Source organism: Ambystoma mexicanum, chromosome 14 (assembly GCF_040938575.1).
Source record: "Ambystoma mexicanum isolate Mex_15411 chromosome 14, UKY_AmexF1_1, whole genome shotgun sequence".
NCBI lineage: Eukaryota > Metazoa > Chordata > Amphibia > Caudata > Ambystomatidae > Ambystoma > Ambystoma mexicanum.
In genome coordinates, this window is record NC_090940.1 from 285,381,588 (window position 1) to 285,399,736 (window position 18,149).

The window sequence follows — 18,149 nt, forward strand, 5'->3', positions numbered from 1 at the left end:
TGGGCGTAATGTCAGCCTTTAACAGTTTTGCTGATCTTATCACCAAGATAATACAGGCTTAGATTGGTCAGAAAAAGGGGGCCAATGGCTAGAGAAATGGGAACGGGGAAGGGCTGAACACAGGAATTTGTGGGTTGTTCAGGTGAGGACAGAGGTGGTGGAGGTGACAGACCGAGACACCAGTAGGAGGAAAGAAGGAGCAGCATAATGTGGAGGTGATTTCTGGATAAGGTGGGGCATTGGTTAGTTACTGCAAGTGGTGCTGCGGCGTGAGTGTGCTTGATAGTGTGACAAGTAGAAACAGGTGAGATAGTGTAAGAAGTGTTTGTGAAGTGTATGTAACTGAATGAAAGGAGTGTGAATGGGTAGCAGGTAGGTAAAGTTAGAGTAGTTGTGTGTAGGATTGAGTTGTATTGTCGAGAACAGGAGTTGTAGTGAGGATGAGGGGATTTGTAGTTTGGAGGAGCTGAGTAGTAGTGTGGAGGAGGGAGTTGCAGTGCGAAGGTGTGATTAGTACAGTGGGGGAGACAGTTGTAATGTGAAGGATGGAGTAGTAGAGTTAGGGAGGGAGTAGGAGTGTGGAGTGAACTTTGAAGGATGGAGGCAAGGCCTGGAGGAGCAAAAGACATCAGAGGGATAGAGGAGAAGACGGAATAGTGAACAGGTGGGTAGAGTTGGAGGAGGGAGTGAAGTGAAAGTTAAGGAGAGTGAGAGGAAAACAAGAATGTGGTAAAAGGAGACTGAATCAGCCAGGGTGTCTAATTTAATTGTTTTGATTGTTTAAAGCACAGGCTTAGCTCGAGAGCAGCAGAGCGCTGTTCAGGGTGTGGGTAGGCAGCATTTGGGCTGGCATCTTTTAAGAGTAGCACAGTACTGTTTAATAGAAACCTTTGAACCGTCAATAAGACTTGGAGTGTTAATTGTGCCTTATGTGATATTTTTAAATCAAAAACCAATTCAAATATTAAATTTAACTTTATGGGTACCCCAATTGTAAAACAAAGTGTCGTAAAGTCATTGAGGCTTAACTTGAGAATTTGGCAGAAGGATACTGAACTTGTATTACTAGAAAAAGTGCTTCAACGCATTGTGGAAGTGAAGAATATTATCAGTGCATCTAATATTCAGATGATATTTTTTCTAAGCCGGGGTGACTTGAGTAGAAAAGGTTTTGCCTTCTTTGCGGGGGAAGTGATAGAGCAGCACTGCAGTTCTGCCATAGGTTTATGCAAGTGATCTCCAAAAATGTAGGAATCGCCATGATCAATGCACCTGGGAGGCCGGTTTCCTTGCATTCTTTTCCTATGATCTTGTAGTTGTGATTCACAGAACAGTTCTGCCATTCAAGTCTGACCTCGGGTGTGATCTATTTGGGGTTCTCTCATGGATACAAATTAAAGAAGGTGACTACCTTCAGGTTGTGACTTAGAAAGCTGTTAAATTGGCTTGATAAACTAGGTTATCGCAGAATTACTGGTCCAATATATGAAACCTATGTTAAATTGTGAAGTTATTAATAATGTAATGGAGCACAGTGCACAGTGTTTACAATTGCAAACATTTGCCTCATGATATCCGAATTCCTGTTGATCAACCCTGCAAAATGTCAGTTTGTAATTGTGAGTGGTAATTAATGGATCACATTGTTTGAGAGAAAACTAATCCATATAACCTCTTTCCTTTCTTCTTAATATGTGTATTGTTTTAGAATACAGGTCAAGGGAGAGAAACCACAAGGTCGCTCCTGGCACACGTTGACTCCCATAGGCGATGATCAACTGTTCTTATATGGCGGACTTAGCCCTGAAAGTATTCCCCTCAGTAAGTTTATAATATTTTTCTTCATTAAGATCACACTTTGTAGCTTCAGTAGAGCAATATATCTACAAATGCCTACTTGCACGTTCAGTTAAAAGAAAAAAAAAATCCTAAAAGTACATTAAATAAGCTCCAGTCCTTCAATTAACTTCCTTGAATGGAAGAATCTAGGGTTCAGTAATTGCATTAAAGAAGAGTGTTGGAGAGCCACAAAAAATGATATACAAATTTAGATCTTTGAGGGTAGATGGCATTGAATTATTATTTTTTTAAACTGTTTTTATTAAATTTAAGTTACATACCAAACAACACAACAGGGTCCCAGTATCCAGGACATAGAGTTCACCCAGTGGTGTAGGGTAGGAGCCGCAGCCGCTCCCCAGGCACGGGCCACTAATGACCTGGCGACCACGGAAGCCATGCTCACCAATCGTTTATCGCTGTTAGATCGAAGATCCACCAATGCCAGCAGCCAAGTTTCAGGAGTGAATGGGATCGAATCTTCAATCATCTTTCCCATAGCGTCTGCAACGGCCCCCGAAAAGGGTTGAATAAGAGGACAAAGCCAAGCCACATGGAAGAAGTCAGCCATAGACTGCTGGCATCTTTTACATTTCGAAGACCTCAGTGGGAATATTTTGTGCAAAGACAAGGGAGAGTGGTAAAGCTGATCTAGAAACTTATAATGAATCAGGCGATATCTGCAATTAATGGAGATTAATTTGGACTGACCCAGAACACCCCATTGTGTCTCCATTAGAGATCGTGTTAAGCAGCCTTCCCATTTAGATCTATATTGGGATGATGAGGGGACACTAACAATCTAGCCATACCATACAGAGATGAAACCGCCCTTTTAGAGGACGCCGAGTTTGTAGCATACTCCAAAATTGGGGAGACTGGCGCCAAGGGGAAATCCGGCCATCTCGACCTCAACACCTCGCGAAGACGAAAGTACAACAGCATAGTGAGCGGAGACCAGTCGCCCTGGGACTTAAGTTCCTCCCAAGTTATGAATATACCATGCGGTACAACATCCCCCAACGTGGAGATACCCAAGGCCTGGAATGCTGAATTAAATATATGTTTGAATGTGAGGGGGATCCCACGGACCCTGTAAATAGCCAGAAGCCGGGAAGACCACGGACCCAGACCTGCCCACTTCGTCAATTGATCCCAGGCCCTCAACGTAATCTCGAGGGGTTGGACCTCCGCCTTTACATGACGCTCCCGGACAGCCCAAAGAAAGCCCCGCAAGTCGTTGGTCTGTGCGATGGCCCTCTCGAGGTGGGAGTGAGGACAACCTTCCGAGGGAGACCACCACCAAGTTGAGTATTGGATCTGAGCAATAAGATAAAGGAAAAGATTAGGGACCTCGAGCCCCCCATGGGCATACGTGCAGCATAGCGTGGATAAAGATACGCGAGAACGTTTCCCTGCCCTTATCAGTTTGGACATTAGAGCGCTTATACGTTTCCAAAAGGAAGTGGCGGCCAAATTGGGACGTTATTAAAAACATATAATAATTTCGGCAAGATAACCATTTTAGACAGATGCGGGCCGCTTGAGACAAGGGAAGTCATATCCACACATCTAACTTGTGCTCCAAAGGTTGTAGGGCAGTGATGTACTTTTCCTCGAATAATCTAGTAGGAGAGGTGGACACTTTTATGCCAAAGTAACGAATTCCCCGTGGACACCATGCAAAGGATACACCGACATCCTGAGCGGAGACCCCAGGAGTGATTGGAAGAACTTCGGATTTAAACCAGTTTATTTGTAGGCCAGAAATAGCCCCGAAAGCAGATATCTCCTCCATCACCAGTTGTAAATTAAGCCGAGGGTATTTTACATATAACAGCATGTCATCCGGAATGAGGGAGACAATGGATACATGAGAACGGTAGTCACACCACGATGGGAGTGGAACTCCCTCAGGGCACAGGCCACCGGCTCAATAGCCAGAGCGAACAAGAGAGGGGAGAAGGGACAGCCCTGCCTAGTCCCCTGGGTAGGATAAATAGGAGAGGACTGAACTCCGTTTGTGTATACCAGAGCACGAAGGGGCTGAATACAACAACTTGGTCCAGTGAAGAAACACGTTACCCTCGCCCAAACGCCAAAGGACTTCGAACAGAAAAGGCCACTCCACCAAATCAAATGCCTTCTCCGCGTCCAAAGCCACCGCGGCGATAGGGACGTCCGGGTTCACGTTATGAATTAATGTAAACAGCCTACGCAAATTATTTTGTGTCAACCAGCCAGGAATAAATCCCACTTGGTCCGGAAGAATCAGAGCGGGCATATGAGGAAGGAGCCAGTCCACAAGTAGCTTTGTGAAGATTTTATTATCCGTATTTATCAAAGACAAGGGGCGATGAGATTAACACTTCCTAGGGTCCTTGTTGGGCTTAAGCAGTACCGTGATCAAGGCCGTCCTAGTGGATTCCGGCAGTACCCCGGAGGAGGCAGCCTCCTCAAACATAAATGAGGAATGAGTAAATCAGGGAAAGCTTTATACAACTCGGCCGTAATCCTGTCCGTACCGGGGGCCTTGCCATTCGGGAGCGACCAAATTATGCCACGAAGTTCATCCACATTGGGGGGAACATTGAGAAGCGCCCCGACCTCTGAATCAAGCCAGCCCAGGGCTACCCTATCAAGATACTGCGCAATGACATCGTGACCAGCCCCCCCCCACGAGTGGAATACAGCTCCCAGTAGAACTGGTGAAATACCCCGTTTATCCCCACCACGTCTCTGAAAGGCTCCCCAAACGGTTCTCCTGCCTTATGGCCCAGGCAAGGGTCCTACTCGGGCGATCACCCTCCACAAATCTCGCTGCCAACACTGGGCCCCCCAGGAACCTCTTCTCGCTATCCATTAATGAACAAATTTCTCGTTTCTTTGCCGAAAGGTCAGCATGAAACGTGGGTGAGTCGGACACCCCTAGAAGAAGCTCCAGATTTTTAATTTCCCCTTCCACCCGGGCAATCGCCCGGCGAATGTCTTTCAGGACCCCTCCCTCCTGAGATATACACCAACCCCGCAAGTAGACCTTAAAAGTCTCCCACAGGACACCGGGGGCTAGAGACAGAGCCCTCATTTAACTGAAAAAATTCTGCAATGGACCGGCGCAGGTCCTCCCGAAACGCCCCATCTTCCAGAGCCCAGGATCTAAACCTCCAACGAAGTTGTCTAGGGGGGGAAGGGGGACCTCTAAGCCTCACTAGTACCGGGGAGTGGTCTGACACTGACAGAGTGCGAGGAAGAATCACTGCACCCTCTGCCACCCGAGACAGCTCTGTGGACAGAAAAATATAGTCAATTCTAGAGGAACTCCTGTGTACACCCAAATAAAATGTATATTCTCAGGCGTTTGGATGATGCCAACGCCAGATATCGACCAGAGAGTAATCTGAGGCTATGGAATTCCATGTTTGAGCAGCCTGGGTAAGTGGTCTAGGAGCTGGTGTTGATCTGTCTAGCAAGGCCGAAAGGGATGGTTAAATCTCCCACCCAAACCACATCATAACCCGGGAATGTCCAGAGGTGTTCCGAGCAAGAAAGGAAAAACTTGGGGTGGTCATAATTAAGGCCATACATACTTACAAATATAACAGGCCAGGTCGCAATCTCTCCAGCCACAAGAATAAAACGACCCTTGTTGTCCAAAACCTGCTTGTGCAGTTTGAATTCCAAGGTTCGGTAAATGTATATTGCCACCCCCCGGGAATGGGACGAGTAGGAAGAGCCATATCTATGTACACCCCACCCAGACAAGGCCGGGGGATTGTGATCCCTGCCTATATGAGTCTCCTGTATGCATAGGACATTAACATGATGATTTCGGACAAAGTTAGAAATGAGGCGCGTCTTTTTAGCATTGGTGAAACCCTGAATATTCCATGTAAGTAGAACTATCTCAGAATTGGCCGGTGTGCGAGTACCCAGTGAGGTGGTCACTGTTTGTGCAAATCAAAAAACAAATGGACATTCCTGTGACAAAAAGAGGAACTCCCAATAAAGGACTGCAGACATTTTGAAAAACTTGACGCAAACAAAGGCATACATGGCTCGGAAGGGAAAGCCCACCCCCATCCCCCTTAACCTGGGAACCAGCAAACATACCCCCCGAACAATTGAAAAACCTGAGCAAAACCCATTCCACCCCCCACCCACACCAGAAACCCCAACCTACCGGCCAGCAAGCCCCACCCCCTAACCCCATACCAAGTAACATACAACCTCACAAAACGTAGGTGCCGCTGGGCATGTGGGGCGCCGGTGGCCACTGAACCTCCTAGAAGCAAAGGCTATTTTACCATATTAAAAAACCACATCGGAAATAACTCAATACATAACAGGGACCAAGAATTGCACAGAAAGGCCCCAAGGTTCTCCAGGGGCCCCGCTAGCGGGGCGCAGGCGCGCAAAGGACATCATCAGCAGGCAACTGGTCAGGATGACTGTCGAGGGGAGGACACCACATCCGGGAGTTCTGAGGCAAATCGCTCCGCCGACTCCGCAGTTGTTAAGAATAATGTCTTCCCCTGATAGACGACTCTTAGCTTTGCGGGATACATCATATAATAGCGGATATCCTTCTTGTGCAAAGTATTTTTCACCGCCAAGAAGGGCTTCCTCATGTCCTGCACTTGTTGACTAAAATCCGGGAAAAGTCTAATCGTAGCAGACCCCCACCGGAGGGACTTTTTCTCCCTGGAAGCACGGAGCAAGATATCCCGGTCCCGGTAGTTGAATGTATGGGCTATGATGGCTCTCTCTGGTGCCCCCGGGGAGGGGGCCTCTCCACCAAGAAGCGGTGGGCTCGCTCCACCATGAACACGCTTGTAACAGGGGGGTTGTCAAGGACCTCACGGAGCTGTTTCTCCACAAATTCCTCATTGTTATCGATGGGGGTGGATTCGGCGACCCCTGTGATCCTGATATTGTTTCTTCTGGACCAGCCCTCCGAATCGTCATTCTTGGCCACCACTTTTTTCACCGTTTGCTGGGGAGACGCCACCTCCCGTTGAAGCACCGCGACCCTATCCTCCCCCTCACTGATCCGGCGCTCCGCCTTGGACATCCTCCCACACAACTTTTCGATCTGTACAGCGGAAACTTCCACCTTGCAAGTTAGTGCATCAATTTTTGCACCTGGGCTGTCTGTGCTGCCCTTCAGCACTAACAAAGTCTGATTAAGGGCCATAAGGTCAAATTGAGAAGAGCCCGCAGCAGGCTCCTGCTGCGAGGAGTCAGACCTAGCATATTGGGCCATTCTAGCCTGTTTCATCTGGTTGCCCATTCCGGGCACCAAGGGTATTTCCGGTCCGTGCACAGGCTGACACGCAGGATAAAACAATGCCCCACGCAGCGTCCAGAAGAAGGGCAATAATTGCAACTAAGCCGGACTATCTAATACACCCCCCTTGAGAGGGCACTCACCAGGCTGGACGGGGAGAGCAGAGGGGTAGGCGGCCGCTGATCAAATATCCCACCAGTGTGCCACCAAAGGGACTGCACCAGGACCAGCAGCTTCTTGATGAAGATTAATTGGAGGCACGTGAACCACCCTCACTCAACGTTCACAACCACCAATCAAAACCAAGGAGTCCCCAGGAACAAACTGGAGGGATGCTGGACCACAAGGAAAAATGCATTACTATGGCCCACACGTTGCAGTCCGGAGATCCAATACACAGTCCTCCCATCGTCAAAAGGGAAAAAAAGGGGGGGGGGGGAGCAGGGCTATTGGTAACAGAAAGCAGGCCGTTCAAATTTGCAAATCACAGGTCCAAACCTTGAAGTCTGTAGGCCAGCAGCGTATGGAGCCCTACACACAATGCCCCTCCACCAGGTAGCAAGCATAATAGAAGGAAGGGGGAGACAAACCCAGAGAGATCGCAGCAGGAGCCCCCAGGTGCCGCAATCCCGGGCCGCCCACCCCCGCCCCAACAACAGAAATGCCCCGGGCCGCCACCCGCCTCACCGCACTTCAGATTGCCAGGCCAGCGGGGTCGGGTGGGGGAAGAGGAGCCACACAGGGCCACAGCCGCGTCGAGCCGGGGGCGAGACGAGCTGCGGACGCGGCTCCATCAGGGATACTGAAAGTGTGCAGTGGCAGCGGGACTGCCCGCGCTGCTTTGCCAAAGATGTGGCCGCTCCTTCAGGCCCGGCCAAGACCCGCAGCCCCCAGCGCCACTAGAGGAGCTTTAGCTCCGATCCACCAACAGGAGTCCGCCCGGGATCCAGGGATGCAGCGGGGGGTGAGCCGATCCGTCGCCCTAGGAGAAGGGCCAGAGAACTAGGCAGACCGCAGTGCGGGAGGGGAAGCCTGCCTAGCAGACAACCGCGGTGTCAGTGATACCGACCGAATGCTGCACAGCGTTCACAGGTCCGCGATGGCTGGCGACAACAGATTCCCACTCAGCAAGCAATCCGACGTTCCACAGTGTCCTTATTTCAGCCCAGCAAACGCTAGAGCCGCAGGATTTCCACCATATGTTAGAGCCAGTGCAGGAGAACTCACAGGCTGCGGCCATCTTGCAGCGCGCGTAACAGCGCCCCCCCAGATGGCATTAATTTTTCCAGCATGTTCAAGTACGCCCTGCTTTCATGGCATAGTCAATTTTGTTTTACTGTTGGGGAAAGGATGTCAGCGAATGTTTCACAGAAAAGGTCTTGGTATGTGTTCGCCGATAAGCACACCTGCAGACAGAAGGTGCAAAACTGCCTTGTGCTTTACCCTTATCCCTCATCAAGTACATAGGTTAGAACAGCCCCATGATATACCCATCACCTAGTCCGCTAACGCCTAACTGACTTTAGAGTGTACCACCCACTCTACAAATACTCATTCCATTCACTGTGACAAATCGTGGGATTCAGCGACTTCTACGCAGGGTGCGCCTTTCCCTGAGCCTGCTACCTTCTACCCTCCTTAGGGGTAGAAGGAATCAGGACCTCACCAGGAGAGACTCCCCTGCCCCCTTAGGGATAAGGAGTCTCATTCTGATGAAGAACTCTCTAAATCACTCATCTGCTTTCCTTCATCAACAACTTCTACTGAAAGGAGTTCAGAAGAACAAGCTGATGTTTGTTATTGTCATATAGAAAAGTAAATCTGAAAAGCAGTATTGGTTTAATACCGAGAAGATGATGATCATGCAATAATACTGAATACTCGGACAACAGAAAAGAAGTACTTTGACGCTCTGCCAGCGAAGACCCAGCAATACATCATAAATCAAGGAGGAGTCCTGAATAAGAGAAAAGCCTGGGAGTTTCAAGTCAGCTGTGCGAGGAGAGTTAAACAAGACCAGGACATACAGTTCCCAAAACCGCAGGGACACAAGCATGCAGACGCTGCCTGGGGAAGACTCAAAGCAAGAGAAACTGAGTGAAGGAAACATCAGAGAAGGAACCCAGCCTGAGGTGGTGGTGTGGCCGAGAGTTGGTGAACTGCGGAGTCCAGCAACAAACAGCAAAACCCCTTACGCAACCACGATACGGAATGGGTGTAACGAAGGGGAGAAGTACACCAGAAAGGAAGAAGCCAACCTGACAATCCAAATAAAGGTTCCCATCCTGACCGCAGGCCTGGTGACGCTGACCCTGTGAGAAAAAGGTAATGTGCAAGGCGGGAGACCCGGCAGGGGATCCAAGCTGAGGCTGAGTGGTCGGTAACCAGTTTAAACTTTCGTCCCAATAGGTAATATCTAAGATGGATAATGGCCAACTTGATGTCGTTTTTTTTCACGTGGGAATAATTTGGGACTGGTGTATAGTATAGGGTGTTCTAGTCCGTTGCAAATTTGGGACAGGACGGCTCCTAACTCTGTAAGAGGGGCGTCTGTCTGAAGCACAGACTCTTTCGAGAAGTCGACTACCTTTAAGATTGAGTTTTGGCATAATGTCTGCTTTAAGATGTTATAGCATCATCATTACAATGGAGTTTCAGGTTTATCTGTTAGCCGGGCTGTTTTATCCGAATAGTTAGGGATAAACCTACGGTAATATCCTATTAGACTAAGGAAAGCCCTAAATTGGGAGTATCCAAGACAGCCTTTACCTTTTCACGTTGGGTTGTACATTCTCATTCCCTACGAAAAACCCAAGGTATTTCATGGATGATTGGGCCAATTTGCATTTAGCTAGATTAGCAGTTAGGCCAGGAGATTCCAAGATGGTGGCTGCAGGTACGAGACGTGCATGAGTGGCTCTCCTGCCAGGCCGCAACAATAAAGAATGAAAATAAGCTTTGGAACTGGTCGACAATGCTGCTTTCTTCCGAATAATCTTCTGCGGGGGGTGCTAAGCCGGATTCACCGGCCCGGGGAGAATCTGCCGTGGAAACCCTGAGAAGCAAGGTATTGGGAGGATTTGCAAACCACCATCCGACAACGGCCTGGCACCAGCAAGGACGCGGAAGAACGCAGGAGCAACAGAGAGGGGCGCAGCTATCCTTATCCACCCCTCCAGCGGAGTGGACAAATCCCGGAGCCACTATTGAAATGCAAACAGGAAACTTACTGAAGCGGCGGAGGCATCAGACGGACGGCGGCAACTAAAACAAAGACCTGCACCTGAGGAAGCAGCGTGCCAACCCCCACACAACAGGTACATGAAGGCGGCCTGCCAAAACAAGTGAGAAGCACCCGACCGACATAGCCCGCTTGCCGGCTAAAAGAGAGGTGAAGACCAAGGAGACACGGAAGGCCACCAGCAGTTTGGTCTCCCACACATCCACTACGGCAGGGATCTCCAAAACCCTCACCACTGTGTGTCAAGGAAGAGGCGACGGCTGGGTAGAAGGGGCCACCTTCTCACACCATCTGATACTGAGAAGCAGGTACACGGGGGCACGGAACACAATCCCAGGCAGGAATACAAACGAGGCTCCGCCCGATGTGTAAAAGAAGACCGGAGAAGATCACAGGGACTCCAGACGGGGACCTCAAGCACACGGCTTCCCTCAAATATGGGCGAAAGGGAGAAAGACCGAAAGCGACCCCCAGTAGATGCGCGCCTGCTCCCAGAGAAAGCAGCAGAGAGTAAGCGCTGAACGAAGCAGCGTCCAGGCGGTAAGAAGGGGGCTTTGAAAGAGGGGAAGGGGATAACATAAAAAAAACACACAAAACAAGGTGGCCCTCAAGTGATGCGGAGGTCAGGCTACAGAACCCTGAGCCCCCCCCCCCTTCATTTTTTCCACGAACAAAACATGCGGGGGATCTTGAATAGAACAACAAGGACAATCAGCCCCCTCACAAGATGACAGTATCCCCCCTTGCCCACCACTCAAAGAGGAAAACTCCCATAGAGAAGACTCCACGGGATGAGTCTGGAAGGGAGTGCAGCGCACCAGGGACGTAGCTCCTACAGGTTGTCCTCATAAGTACCACGATCCAAGGAGTGAAGTGAGGGACCTAGCATAAGGCGTACAAGGCTCTTGAAACCGATCAAATACCCAGAAGGAGGAATCCGCAAGAGAGGAGACTGGGTCCCCAAAACCAAGACCCCATGGCCCCCTAACGCCCCCAGAATCAGGGGGAGGAGTGGACGCAACCAAAAGGGGATGAGCAGACATACTCGCCATTCCCCATAACATCCACACTCTGAAACAGGGTCACAGGAGACAACTGAAACGTGGCCCCCCGAACAAGGAGAAAAGGAGAAGCTAGAGAATCAGCAATAGGATGCATTGCGGATGCATTACGGACAAGAGGGAGTGGATACAACAGATGGAGTGGATACAACAGATGGAGTGGATGGAACAGATGGAGTGGATGGAACAGATGGAGTGGATGGAACAGATGGAGTAGATGGAACAGATGGAGTGGAACAGGTGGATTGAATAGAACAGATGGAGTGGACAGAGTGAATAGAACAAATGGACTGGATGGAACTTGTAGAGTGGATGGAACTTGTAGAGTGGATGGAATGGGCGGAGTGAACGGAACAGATGGAGTGTTCAAGCGCATAACTGATAACCACCATATTACATCACCATGCTTACTCTCTCCTATACACCAACACTCAACTAGAACACAGCAATACTATGACACATTTGGTATAGCTGTTCTCATACTAACACCGGCCACATACTCCCCCATCATCCTAACTAAACATCAGCTGAGCACACCGCCAGCTTAAGCGTCTCCTCAGGCCCAACGCAGCCACAAAACAGTCTGGGCGTCATCACTCCAGAATGAACACATATCCCTGACCTCCCAACCGCTACACCTACCGCTAAGAAGCAGATATCGTGCAACTGCCACATGGCTGCACACATATCGGGTGCACACACGCACCTTATGACTCTATCTTTCTCTACTGATTTTCCAAGGGCGTTCAACCTACCAGCGCTTTGAGATCATACCAATGATACATAAGGCGCTATATAAATGCCAAGTAACATAACATAACAAGCGACACATAAGCAGGGACTTCTCCCAACGCATTCCAATCAGATAATATGCCGGTCACGCCTCAGCCAAGGACAGACGGCCGCATGAGTGTAGGTCCTGACCACTCCTCCCATCCCCATCTTCAAGGACCAGCCAGCGACGAGGAAGGGACTCACTCGTAGGATACAAAACTTCAAAGAAAGCTCAGGCCTTGTGAACCCACCGAAGGCAGCTAAAGGGGGACAATGACAATCGGGTTGCGGGTCCCAGGGAAGAAGGAGAAATAGGGGCAGAGTGAGGCAAGCGGCAAAGCTAAAAAGAGTAGATGTCCAAATCAAGAGGAAAAGGGGTGCCGGCGACCCCACAGACTCAGACAGGACTCAAGCCTGATCCAGTTGTGGACTAGTGCTACCTCCTCGAGCAACAGAGAATCCTAGGAGATTTGGTGTCTGAACAGAATCCGACTCCCACACACGCAATGGCGGCCACAAAGGAGGATATGCAAAATTGGTTTAAAGACCTCCAGGAAAAATTCATGACCACGGACCAGGATCAGTTTGCACCAATTAAAGATTAAATGAAGCAAGAGGTCCAGGAATTAAGGAAAGATGTAGCCAAATTAGAGCAACGCACGGACACCCTGGAAAGGGTGGTCCAAAATGTTGAGGAAGAAGCACAGCAAAGTAACGATACGCAAGAGCACCTGGTGCACCTCACACACAATCTAGAACTACAATGTGAGGACCTGGGAAACCGCTCCCGCAGGTCGATCACTCTGATTAAAAACATGGTAGAGTCAGTGGAAGATAAAGACCTCAAGGAAGCCGTGCAGCAAGTATTTAAAGATATTTTGGCAACTGAGGACGGAGAGGAAATCCGGATAGACTGGATCCGTAGGATGGGCCCACGAAGGACGGGAGAACCGGGTGCACGCCCATGTAGCGTTCTGGTCGCCCTAGCCTCCTACCCTCAGAAGGAACAGATACTACGGAAGGCAAGAGTAATGAACCACATTAGAATGAATGTGTAGACATTCAGTTGTTCCAGGATCTTGCCCAAGTGACGCTGCAAAAAAGACGGGAGATGGCTCTGGTGGTGAAAGATCTGGTAGAGAAACAGATAAGATGTAAAAGGTACTTCCCTTTTGGTCTCCTCTTCGCATGGGAGGGCAAACAGCACAGAGTGACCACCTGCGAGGAAGGGATGCATATATTAAACATCGGAGAAGAAGAGAGACAGAGAAACACGTGTCAAGTGAAGGACCGCAAAGAAGTCCATGGGAATGGAAGACGATATATCCCAGAAAGAAACATTACAGGAATAAAAAATTAGATGTAAGACTGGGCGCCCCCCAACGGGCAGGGACATAAGCCTCCTGTCAAGGGACACAAAGCAATTAACAGACTGGCGGGATGAGTCAACCGTTCCAATGATTATTTAGCAGCAGCGGCCTGGCCGGGGACCACCATCGGCCTCCAGGTGAGAACACAGAGGAAAATGTGAGGTTTAGGATTCCCCATGAATTTACTCCAGAGTACACAGAGGGCCAGGAGTGTTGGGCACTGCTTCCAAGCATCCTTAGGTCCCTGGACCCTCCTCGGGACAGTTCTTTGGAAGTTGAAGGTTTTGCAAGTTGGGAGGTTGCGGGGAGGAGATGGGTAAAGGAAGGGAACCGGGGAAGAGGAAGGGCCACAGAGACAGGATAATGGGAAGGAACGCCCCAAAAAAATAAACAGGGATGGGAGGGCTGAAATTACTAATGTTTAATGTGAGGGTTCTAAACACCCCAGTAAAAAGAAAAAAGGTGGGAAATGTCCTCAGCGGGGATAGATACGACATAGTAATGTTACAAGAAACTCACATCAGATCAAAAGACAAAGCGAAACGTCTATGGGGATATAGACACACTATACAATCCAACGCGATAGAAAAAAAAGCGGGGGTCCTCTTAGCATTCCACAATAACTTGAAGATACAGGTACTGGACACAATGATGGACAAAATGGGGGATACCTCTTCGCAAACACGACACTCGAAGGGTACCCACTAACCCTAGCCGCAATATATGCCCCAAATGTGGGACAGGATATCCTCATGAGGGAAACACTGAGAAACCTAGAAGACTTCGCAAAAGGAAAGGTAGTTCTGGGAGGGGATTTAAATCTAGCCTGGCAACCCAACATTGACAGGAGTAGCAAGGGACACCAGGGTAAGGGGGGTCCCCACAAACCACCTGCGTCATAAAATGGGTAACCTGGCGCTCTGTAATGTATGGAAGTGGAGTATTGGCGAGTGTTGGCTGCAAGCTGCATGATCCCATACGGTCTGTTTTCAGTGGCTGTGGTGACTAAAGCTGAGAAGGAGAAGCTGCAAGGGGAAATCTTAAAACTCGCCTCCTCTGCGAACGCAGAGTGTTGGCTGCAAGCTGCGTGATCCCATAATGTCTGTTTTCAGTGGCCGTGGTGACTAAAGCTGAGAAGGAGGAGTGGCCAGGGGAAATCTTATAACTTGCCTCCTCTGCGAACGCGGAGCAATCGTGGAGTGTTGGCGAGTGTTAGCGAGGATGTGAGGACGCACTCAGTCTGAGGAAATCAGGCTCCCTCTGCTTCCTCTGCTACGTGGGGAGCAGCGCTACTGAGGGGGAGTGTCATTAAGATCAGAAGCATGGACCCAGTGCTACAACAAACTGAGTCGGAGCCTTGGAACTCTCTTGTGAAACCAGGTAAACCTGGTAAGTCGCAGGTATGTAAACAAACTCCTGACAAACTGATAGAAAATAATCCAGTTGACTCCGGAATAGTGGCGGGCGAGATATGCGATGTACACAAACTGGAAGTGGAAACATTAAACCAAGGGGGAGAGGGGAGGTTAACTGCATTACAGACTATGCCGTCGCACTTTGAATGTGATAATCGGGACGAGCACCACCCATTATATTGAAGAAAGAGACACTTGCTTGGTCCGGCCGCAAGAGGCTGTACTGTCTGTTACAAACAATGAAAATAAGGTGCAAATCAGTCCTGTGCTGGAGAGAGAGAAGGCGGGGAAGGAACCCATACACAAGGGATTATGTTAATATAAAGGACGTGCGGTAGGGTTGATGTGAAGGAGATAAATATGCCAAATGGAACGTGTCCTTCTGCTCAACCACAATCAAGACTTAATTTAAACAACTCAAAAGATCAAATTGCACTTGCTGATAGGACAATTAACGTCAATCAGTATGAGTGGCTAAAATCTAAGGATGTATGCATAGCGACATTAGCCCAATTTGGAAAAGGGAGCAAAGGTGCCTATAAGATTGGTAAAACGGGAAGAACTGTCTGGAAGCCAGCTCGTCTCAACCCTTATGAAGGCTTTAAAACTCATACATCCTTCCATGGTCTAACTAAACATGTAACTGGTTCTAAACCACTCACGCAGGCCGCCAGAACCTGTAGTACTATGCCGGCATCACAGGTATTACAGGCAGCACAAGGAGGGATATGCAACGAGATTTTGGACCAATTAACACTGGAGACATCATGGACGATGGAAGCTGAACACATCCCGCGACTCCAATGACGAAACACAAAAGAAGGGCCTTTGCCCGTAGATTTTCGAGAAATTGTGGACTCTTCCTGTGACAGCAGTCACCATAGGACAATCACGTGGTGGCAGGCCGGCTTATAAAAAATGAGAACTTGGACTAACAACTAGTTCCTTGAACATCCGGCAGGGCAAAAGAGGAAGGTATGAAAGTTCAGATGAACAAGATGCAAGTTGTGTATTAATCAAAGATACAGCGACCCAGACAATTCGAACATCTATCACAAAGGAAGTGGCCACGATCCTATATCTGGCCTATACAATGACCAACAGACTGATACCAACTTTGTTCTAGTTTCTACTCTGGCAACAATACTTGCCCGTTTTATGAAGCTGCATGAGAAAATGTCAGACCAAATGAAGGACCAAACTACCATGCTGGCAATGTTCCATTCTAAAATGATTTACGTGGAAGGGTTTGTTAGAGGTTTGCAAGCCAATTTGGACAATAGCACAGCAAAAGTCGCAAGTCTACTACATAACATACTGGACCCCATAATTAGGGAAAAACAACATAGGACCCTGTCAAGGGACTTTGAATCCTCATTAACACAACAACCATTTAGTACACGTAACATACAACAGATTTGCTCGACAACCCAAACCGACCATGTGAATCGTTCACATGATCAGCTGGGATACTAGAAACAACAAGCCAATTTATACATTGAGGCCTCAAGTACAACTGAAATTCAAACGCTGGACGGACCATCGACGGCCAACTCAACTGGGACTTTACTCAGAAGGCCTAAAGATAAGGAGAACTTGCAAACTACAAGTGATACAGTAACAGAGACATCCTCATTGGTCGCTGAACCAATACACCAGAGGTCAACAACAACGGACTCTCGTCCAATAAATTCACAAAATTGTGACCTAACAGTGGAAGGATTAGAGGGATAGCAAGATCACAAATAACATATCAGCTGACATTTGATTGCTTGCTCAAAATGTGACATTTTTTTCAAAATCGGCAACCACACATGTAAAAGAGAAACAAATACAAAGCAAGTAACCTTAAATCTAGCTAATCCAACGATAAAAGTTGGTTGCAAAAGTAACCAATTAAGTGATAAAAAAACAAAATATCAACCAGCCAAACTTAACATAAAATCGAATGGAAATAGATAATTTATTAAAAATAGCACCTTACCGGCGAACGATGGACGAGTGGTAAAAAAGGATGCTACAACGAAGTCTACACCATCTGTCCTTGAACCTAAACAAAGGTCGATCCACCAAGTCATGTGGGAGCCATCTAAAACGACCCTGGTTGAAGACCAGGAAGGGTCAATTGACTTGTTGGATCTGTCAACCTATACCATCTTGGAGAATGACTGGGAAGAGAGAACGTCATCGGAAATTGAAGATTTAACTCAAGAACCTGCTTCATCGGATTCAGAAGGATCAAGTGAGGACAATGAAGACTTTAAGATGGTCTAAGAGGTCGGTTGATCCAATGGTTCTTTAACAAATGAGAAGGAAACTTATAAATCCCAATAGCCAACACAAGAACATTAAGCTATCCCTAGAGGAAAGGTTTAAGCTACTGAGAAAAAGTGAACAGGCTACTGCAGTCGCTACAAACGTAAAGCCTTCTCATGCATGTTCTTGTCCGACCAAGAGTGGACCACAGGATACAAGACAGCGAGATAGCAGTCAACTCCTGATGAAGGGAGATATGTCCAGCGCCTTACAAATGATTGAGGAACATAACCATGCAGCTGTGATAACACAATCAAAGCAAACACAGCTCAATATTTTTCCATCTACGGAGGGCGAAGTCAGACCACAAGAGCTGAAGATCCAATACTGCTCAGCTGCTGAGGACACGAGTTGGCAGAAAAAGCAGTATAGGATCTCGCCCTTGAAAATTGTACAAACTAGGGGGACCCGGGTATCCTCAACTAATGGACAAATGTCACAGGAAAGGGAACATGAAGATGAAGTCTACCTCTCTTGAGGATAACAGGCCAAATAAAACGGCCACATCATTGCTATTAGAAAGGATGTTAACAATAAATGATGTTCTGGTTTTAAATGGGGCCAATGTCATCAGGCTTCTCCATCTTATTCCTTGTTGGAGACCTTTCACCCCAAATGATCTATTAACACTTGAATTTCCAGTAGAGGAAAGGACGGACAGGGTAATTTTACATCTGACCACCCCATGGATAACTAAACTTTTGTTGCATGAGGCGGTCCAACTAAGACCGTTGGTATTCGATCTTACTGAGTATTCAGTGGAACAATCAGAACTACAGCCAATCCCTCAATCAAACCTAAATCAACCAAGGGGCTCTCTGCCGAAAGACAGTAATGCAAGAAGGT

At 48.2% G+C, this 18,149-nt stretch overlaps 1 protein-coding gene across 3 annotated transcripts in view; it reads left to right on the top strand.

The window, feature by feature from the left end:
* The window catches only part of KLHDC1 (kelch domain containing 1), a 2,530,617-nt gene that overhangs the window by 1,936,125 nt on the left and 576,343 nt on the right, over positions 1–18,149 (top strand). For all 3 annotated transcript variants that reach the window (XM_069637400.1, XM_069637401.1, XM_069637402.1), the window contains exon 9: positions 1,709–1,821. In XM_069637400.1, the coding sequence (XP_069493501.1) occupies positions 1,709–1,821 (113 nt within the window). The remainder of the gene's footprint in view (positions 1–1,708; positions 1,822–18,149) is intronic.